The sequence below is a fragment of the Neltuma alba genome, unplaced genomic scaffold (genome assembly GCF_004799145.2).
Source record: "Neltuma alba isolate B1F8T4 unplaced genomic scaffold, ASM479914v2 tig00011420_pilon, whole genome shotgun sequence".
NCBI lineage: Eukaryota > Viridiplantae > Streptophyta > Magnoliopsida > Fabales > Fabaceae > Neltuma > Neltuma alba.
In genome coordinates, this window is record NW_021636104.1 from 49,105 (window position 1) to 57,065 (window position 7,961).

Genomic DNA, 7,961 nt, shown 5'->3' on the forward strand with positions numbered 1-7,961 from the left:
ATCAAAATGAAACTACCTCATTGGAGATGATTTAGAGGGAGTTTGGAAACCTTAAAAGTATTTTTAAAATGTATGTTTTCATGCAAATTGAGACAAAACTCTTCTTACATACTTCTTTTAAACATTATAAAATTACTTTTAAGAAGTTAATCCAAACAACTCTTTAGAAAACTATTTAGCCTATGTTACATGATTTATTAATTTAGGCTCCATGCATAGTAGGAAAACGTTGAAAGGGTTTCCCGCTTATAAAGAGTCCTAATTTTTTAATGGAGTTCACAGTTTTTTTTTTTTTTCCAAAAAAGAGAAAGCTTAACATGGCCCGTCACCCTGATCCTTCCATGACATCCATTCGGTTGTTGTATGATCTTTGACCATAGCATTTTATGTTTAAAAGAAATGAAATGGCCTACTTATTACCCGTTCTTTTCCACTTTTAAATTTTCCTGCGTTTGATTTTCTTATAAAACAAGAGGCCAAATAGCTGTCATATGCCGGCGCATCTTGTTGGATAGATATTATTTTATACGTCCATAATTATTCGAATCCTCATCTCGCTCTTATTTTGCCTGACATGTCACCTTGTTAAAAATAAACAAACTAATTAAGGAGTATAATCCTCATAAGTTTGTGATTTATGTTAATAAATACCCATTACATTCTCTCTCTCTCTCTCTCTCTCTCTCTCTCTCTCTCTCTCTGTGTGTGTGTATATATATCACATGAAAAAATAATTTGATGCACACCCGAATGGAAGTTCATAAGTGAAAGTACAAATGAAAATTCGGTACTAGTCACACACACAAGTGATGAAGTCATATTCAATTCACAAAGCATCCATTGACAATTTTCATTTACATTTCTCTGGGACATTATTAGATTGCCAAAAATGGCTAGGGTGCCGTAAGAAAAGCAGAAGTTTTTGATCCACAGACATACATACATACATAATAAAATCAAAGATCACTGATCAGATAATCCTTAGGATAACCCCAAAAAAAAAAAAAAAAACAAACAGCAGAAAAAGATCTGTGTATAGAGCACAATTACTTTACTATAACGTGTTGTTTAAGAGGTAATAATGAGAGTTTCATGAATACAAATCTTCAATGGAGGGACATGTTGAAGCGTTGTAGTAGGATGCGAATATTTGCAACGATGGCTAAGCTGTTGCTTGTGTACTCCCTCGATCTCTGCATCTTCTGCTTCATCTCTCCCTGTGCCGCCGACTCTGTTTCCTCCAATCCATCCAAACACGTTTCCTGGTCCGTCACCGCCGCGCTGATCCACGTCTGTATGTCGCTGATCTTCGCATCCGTCAACGCCTTGTCGCCGGGAGAAACATTCATCGCCAACAGCGAGTCGTTGAGTCGACTCAGCGCGTCATCGATATGATCCTTACAATCCGTGATAGCGGCCGCGTTGGAGGTCGAAGCCAAGGTTCTGAGGGAAGACGACAGCTTAGAGAGCTCGTTGTGGGAAGCACGAAGAGACAGCTTGAGAATGGATTCGGGGTCGTTAGGGTTTTGGAGGGAAGTGGTGAGGGGGGAAATACTGGAGTAGCAGGAGGCCGGGAAGCGAGTGACGTTGCAAACGGTTCTGATGGAGGCGTCGAGGCCGGTGTTGGCGGTGGAAGGGGTTGATGGAGATTCCGGGGGTCCGGAATTGGAGGAGTGGATGAGAGCTCCGAGCGTGGCACCGACAGAGAGAGTAAGGAAGAGGATGGCCAAAACAGAAATGGTGGCGACAAGGGGCTTGCGGTTAGGGGGTCTGGGGAAAGAGGGCTGATCTTCGAGGTGATCGCCGACTTTGCCATAGCCCTGGAAGAATTTGGAGGATTCCATGGTTGGGTCTGAGACGAAGGAAGAAGATGAACTCTGTTATTTATTTATTTTTAGAGCCCGAAAGAATAAAAGAAACACCAGGATCCAGTTTTTCAAATTCCTCCTGCTTTTCCAGAGTGCCAACTTTGGAAGTTAAAGCCGCGTTTTCTTCTTCTTATTCTGGTATTCAAAATCCTTTGTCTGAAATATGGACTCTGGCTATTTGTTTTTTTGGGGTCAACGACTCTTACTAATTTAACAATAAGGATTAGAAATTAGTTTTAGATTTTGTCCTTGTGAAAAATATTAATTTTTCTTCAATAGCTCCCAAGTATAAATAATTAATTATTTTGTCGTCGGCGTCCTTAGTTCTTAGTTCTTACCACGAACTTTTTTTCCCCCCTCCCCTTAAAGTATAAACATTTTTTTTATTAGAGGTAATTTTATTCGAGACATTATTCGACATTAAATGTAAACACCTCATTCAGTGAAAATTTGAATTCATCATGTTACGAGGGACTAACCCCTTCTACTAAATGCAACTCATTCCTAGCACTTACCTCTTAAGTCTCACCTTTCCTCGAATTAAGCTGAATTTAAAGCCCGTGTTGTAAATGGCAAAAGCCGAGGCCCATCTGATTGGGCTATCTCAAATAAATGGGCTCAGTGGCCCATCCCGAAATTTGTTATTTTTGGCGGATTTGTGGGGAGCATGCATATTTAGATGCCGGCGAAGCTGCGGACATCCATTTATGCATGATTAACCCCATCCACCATCCACATGACATCTTGTTGGTTAGTGGATAAAACGAAACAATCATTTAAAAAAAAAAATCATCTTAACGTAGGCAGAGCAAATAATAATGTCTTGTGCGAACCTTCCTTTTGTTTTTTTTGGCTGGTCAATGCTTCTTGTTCTATTTTGAGAGATGCTTCAATCTTCAGCCTTCAGTGCGGATTAAAATGAAGTCAAGTACTCAAGATTGTTGATAAATAATGTATACTTAATATAAGTCATTTATAATATATTTTCACATATCAAAAAAATATACTAAATTAAATAAAAAAATCATTCTCACCTCTCTTTCTTCTTTATTCTTTCCTAATAATAATTAAATAAGGATAAAATTAAAAAATGAGTATTAAATATACTACAATTGATTTATATTTATGATTAAAATTTCTCCTCATAAGTGACTTGTATTTAGTATAATAAGCAATCATGTGACTTTGTAATGAGGTAATGACTATGAAAAATTTTACTCCAAGGAAAATCGACATCTCCTATCATTAATATTAATCATGAATTTCAGAATTTCACTCACGGCCTCTTGAGAATTAAGCAATAAAAAAGGAACGTGTCAATCTCAGAATAAGATGTTCATAAACTTAATTGACAACAATTCGAGGTAGATTAAAGTCACATCTAAAATTTCACCCACAACCACGTCATACATGACGCGCAAAAAATCGCAAACTTCACTTATTTTCAATTTTACAGTGTCTAACCGTTGTTGTTTCCAATTTGTAAATTTTCCTTGAACAAAAGTAATGACTTTTGATGCCACCCCATCTGATACGCTCACGTGAATGCCATATAATGATCTTCCTTTTTGGGCCTGAAAATGCCATGTTTGTTGGAGACTGAGATGCCTCAGAAACGCATACTAAAATGGCAGCCATAGGAAAGTGAAGCTTTGCTGAGAATAGTAAATTTTAATTTATAAATAAGCTGTACGTTATAAAAAAAGTATGAAGACTTCCATATTTGTTGGCCAAATATAATAATAGTACAATCCTTCCGGTCTTCCATTTGGCACCTAAACGCCAACATAAACAAATCAAACCGACAAAGTGCAAACTAATGACGCCAAGAATTTGTTAATCAACCAATTAAGCATGAAAAAAGTTGGTTTCCCTCCTTTTCATTAACCGTGACGAAGAAGGGGTCTTGTTAAATTCTTAATCTTGCTCTGTCATTTCTGACTTGCTCGCGACGTCCCTTGCCACCATTAGTCACTCAGGAGTTCCTTCCTTCTGATCGCGTGCGTGCTCCATAGTTTCCTTTTCTTTCGCAACATCTTTTCCGTCTCTGTTTAAGTTAATCTATTCCTTTGGTTGTCGATTTTCCAAGATAAAAATCTTAGCTTTGTTCTGAGATTTCGCCAACTCCCCCAAATCTCGATCCCTTGCCTTTAAAGGCCCACGCCATCATCATTATTTCCCCTCTATTTACTTCTCTCATTTTCTGGGCCCTCCCGAAGGATTTGTTTTCTGGGTTTTTGGTGGAAATGGCGTCGAGCATAGGAATCATGGACAGTGCTTACTTTGTCGGCCGGAATGAGATTTTAACTTGGATCAACAAAAGACTTCAACTCAATCTCTCGCGCGTTGAGGAGGTATCGACCATTTTCTGTCAAACTTAAAGCCTCGTCTGGTTTTGGTAATGTCGAAAGAAACAATAGAAAGTTTGGAATGATGCGTTCTTCCTTCCATTTATCTCTTGCTACATTGAGTAAAATTTATTACTCTGAATCGCTTTGCTTTTTCTTCCCGTGGCGGTGCTCATATTCGTAATGCATTTTCGCTCCCGAAGTTTAAGGGATTCCCTAGTCATTCATGCTTGCCTTCTTCTGCGTCATTTTTGAACCAGACGCCGTATTTAAGGAACTATTCTTCGGTTTACTTTATTATCTGAATTACTAGATCGACTCGGAGAAGTAGTTATCCTATAATTTTGCACCAAACTCTTTGTTTAATTGGCTCCCTGGCTTCTTTTTACTTATTTAATTTCCGGGGTAGTGATTCTAGTTTGTTATCAAAGAATTCCAGCATACTGACCGAGAAGTTGACCTACATTATTCGCCTCTAGCTATCTTTGTGATAAAAATTGGGCTTCTGATTATGACCGGCTATATTTTCCTGCACAGGCTGCATCTGGTGCTGTACAATGCCAGATCATGGACATGACATATCCGGGGGTTGTTCCAATGCACAAGGTGGCCATATTATTTAACTTTTTTTTTATGCTATTATATCGTCATATTCGCGTGTTGGTATTTAAAATCTGAGGTTGATTCCAGGTGAATTTTGATGCGAAATCAGAGTATGATATGATCCAGAATTACAAAATTCTTCAGGAAGTGTTTAACAAGCTGAAGATTGAGAAGGTATTCTTTTAGACCCTGGGGGACAATCACGAGAAAAGCACGCTATTAATTACATCTCAATTCTCACCACGACTAGTTAGCATCACAAGTAACTGCTAACTAATTCTTTTCATTGCTGATTCAGAAACGATACAAGGTTGAGAGGATTGCTAAGAACAAGGCTATGCTTTAATAAACATAAAAAAAGGAAATAATATTAGAGTGGCTTGCAATAATTTGTATGCCAGGCATTTAATCAGCATTTTCCCCCCTCTGGTGTAAAATAATAGCATAGTAATCGCATTTTTCAAATAAGAAAAAAGCGAAGTATTTTTGCTGTATGTGATATCTGTTCCCAGTTTTGCTAGTTGCACGAGTTCCACGGCAGGGGTTGATTGGTCCCCGTACTGTAAATAGTGATATGATTTAGGATGATTCCTTCACATGAGGTCAAAAGCTAGCTTAAGAACGAACTTCGTTGCACTCAATCAATGTATTTTTTCCTTTATTTCGCTAACTTACCTACTTTGTGGCAGCATATTGAAGTTAACAGGCTCGTTAAAGGCCGACCGTTGGACAATTTGGAATTTCTACAATGGCTGAAACGTTATTGTGACTCTGTTAACGGCGGCATTATGAATGAGTATGCTACTTGCTCTGATTATATTCTTTAGCCCCTAATTAGCTTGTTTATCGACGTGCCTATCTTACTCGTTGCAATACTTCATTGTAGTATGTGTTGTATCGTATGGTATATGGCTTTATGACATGATATATAGTTTTCATGTTGCGCTTTATGTTTTATTAAATCCTTTTTTCCCCTTCTAGGAATTATAATCCTGTGGAGCGAAGGAGTAAGTGTGGAAAGGATAAAAATCTTAAGAGTTCTTCGAAGAGCTCAAAATCACTACAAACGAACGTTGTTAATAATTCTGTTTCAGGCAACACACTCAGACCTAATGGAACCTCTGGTTGGCTTCTTGACATTTGTGATTTTAGATTGTTCTCCATTTTTGTCTGCTTGTTTTACCATGTGCTACTCTATTTGTCATGACTTGCTCTATTCTTGGATGTCTTTTTGACAATAGGGCTCAAGCAACATAGGTCAAGTAGTGCAGCGGGCGTGATTAACTCTTCAGCAGATATTGAAGCTTTGTCCAAGGAGGTCTGCATTCTGAATAATGAGTCCTCTATGCCTGTAACAATTATCACATTGCTGTAAAAGATTCTTCAGGTGTTTTATTTCAATATCCAGTAGAGTCCTTGGACTTGCAGAGCAATCCATCAAAATGTAGCTAATATTTCATTATACGAGAATTGATATTCATACGAGTGATAATGCTCCCCCCCCCCCCCAAAAAAAGGAAAAAAAAAAAAACCCCTTCTCGGCCTAGTTCGCTCAATTTCACTCTCAAACGTTGTATTTATTCTCCTGCATTAATTAACTTTCTTCTGGTGAGTTCATTGCTTATTCCTTTATACTATTTGACAGATAACTGATCTCAAACTCTCTGTGGATGTCCTGGAAAAAGAAAGAGACTTTTACTACGCAAAACTAAGAGACGTAGAAATTCTTTGTCAGACTCCACAACTGGAGAATGCGCCTGTAAGAATTCTAATCGAAGCTTGTGTGGCAGTTTCAGTCATTAATTTTAACTAAGCTTTTCTTTTCCTCATGCTTTTACTGTGCCATGACCTTTTCTAACTTCGTTGACCTATAGTGGGGGCAATATAATGTAATTTGCTAAAAGAATTGCATTGACATATGAACCTTGCAAAATGGTTTTCATAATAATTCATGGTTGGATGGGGCAAGGTCACCCTTAAGTTCTAATCTTCAATGATTCTCTAGTCAAAATCATAATAAAAACGAGTACAAGTTTTAGAGTCCAGAATAACTTCTGTTTCCTACCTACCCAAGCCTGAGACAGGTTTTTGTTTTTTTTTTTGGTTTGCTTGCCCTTTTAATGTACGACAAGAGCTATAACCCCTCCCCATTTCTCTCCCAAACAGTATATATTTTCATTTTTGTGTCGCAAGGGTGTCAAGGTGAGCTTGAGGCGGATTCATAAATGCTGCAAACTTTTTACAGTCTATATATGCAGACAACTAATACCTGCACTCAAGGTTGTTGATCTGGAAAAGCTAAAAAATATGGTTCATCAAGAAGTATATGAACACAAGTGCCTCTAAAAAAATAAACCAAAAAAATTTTAAACTATGAACTGAATGCATTTAAGCAATGGTTACATGGGTTTTGTACAGATGTCTATAGCAATCAAGAAGATTTTGTATGCTGCTGATGCAAAGGAGTCAGCGTTAGATGAAGCTCAGGATTACCTTAATCAAATTTTGGAAGCTGCTCAATCTGAAGAAGAAGAAGCACAAGTGGAAGCAGAAAATGAAGCTTGATTTCTTGCCAAAATGACACCTGGCTGGTATGCGCAAGATATTTGCCAGGCTTCTTGTTGAACAAATTGAAGTAGAGAATTGTAGCCTTATGGTGCCTCTTGCTTCTCCTTGTAAGTGCTTGATATTTCCAATATAGTTTTTCTCATCGTAGGCTTCTTCTATTGAATAAGAATATCTCTAATGATGGCGGCTTGAGGAATGGAGCTGGTCAGCACATCCATAATTATATCTTGTTAATTTAATTGTATCTCTGCCATGCTTTCTGTGTGCATAATGGTGCTTGAAATAATGAAGAATTGTCTGTCAAAAATGGGTGATGCACTTTTCTTGTGAAGTTGGCATTGATATTGAATAATATAGATAAGGGGAGCCAGATCCACTAACAGTGGATTATTGTGCCAACTAAGAGGTATTGATACATTCTGGTCATCTCAGAGTTGTCCCACTCTGTCCAAAGTTGGTTTGATATCAAATCCATTTCTGCTGTATTCAATAAATAATAGAAACATGCCAATCCTGTCGAGATCATCCCCACATGGACATCTGTCTCTCTCCTCTTCTGCTTTCCGTGGATCGT

General features: G+C 37.8%; 2 protein-coding genes across 2 annotated transcripts; one reads left to right on the plus strand and one right to left on the minus strand.

The window, feature by feature from the left end:
- Nucleotides 1-1,106: 1,106 nt before the first annotated feature.
- On the minus strand, nt 1,107-1,844 carry LOC114713218 (pectinesterase 3-like). The gene has a single exon (XM_028897813.1). The coding sequence runs from the start codon at nt 1,842-1,844 to the stop codon at nt 1,107-1,109; it is 738 nt and encodes a 245-aa protein (XP_028753646.1).
- Nucleotides 1,845-3,744: 1,900 nt separating this feature from the next.
- LOC114713244 (microtubule-associated protein RP/EB family member 1B) lies at nt 3,745-7,694 on the plus strand. The gene is made up of 8 exons (XM_028897843.1): nt 3,745-4,222; nt 4,754-4,822; nt 4,907-4,993; nt 5,509-5,615; nt 5,801-5,943; nt 6,061-6,137; nt 6,465-6,578; nt 7,238-7,694. Exons 1-8 carry the CDS (start codon nt 4,115-4,117, stop codon nt 7,382-7,384), a joined length of 852 nt encoding a protein of 283 aa, XP_028753676.1. The 5' UTR covers nt 3,745-4,114; the 3' UTR covers nt 7,385-7,694.
- Nucleotides 7,695-7,961: the final 267 nt, after the last annotated feature.

Coding starts and splice junctions, on each gene's coding strand:
- LOC114713218 (XM_028897813.1), bottom strand. CDS start 1,844: ATGGAATCCTCCAAATTCTTCCAGGGCTATGGCAAAGTCGGCGATCAC.
- LOC114713244 (XM_028897843.1), top strand. CDS start 4,115: ATGGCGTCGAGCATAGGAATCATGGACAGTGCTTACTTTGTCGGCCGG. Junction 6,138..6,464: donor TTGAAGCTTTGTCCAAGGAG/GTCTGCATTCTG, acceptor ACTATTTGACAG/ATAACTGATCTCAAACTCTC. Junction 6,579..7,237: donor CACAACTGGAGAATGCGCCT/GTAAGAATTCTA, acceptor GGTTTTGTACAG/ATGTCTATAGCAATCAAGAA.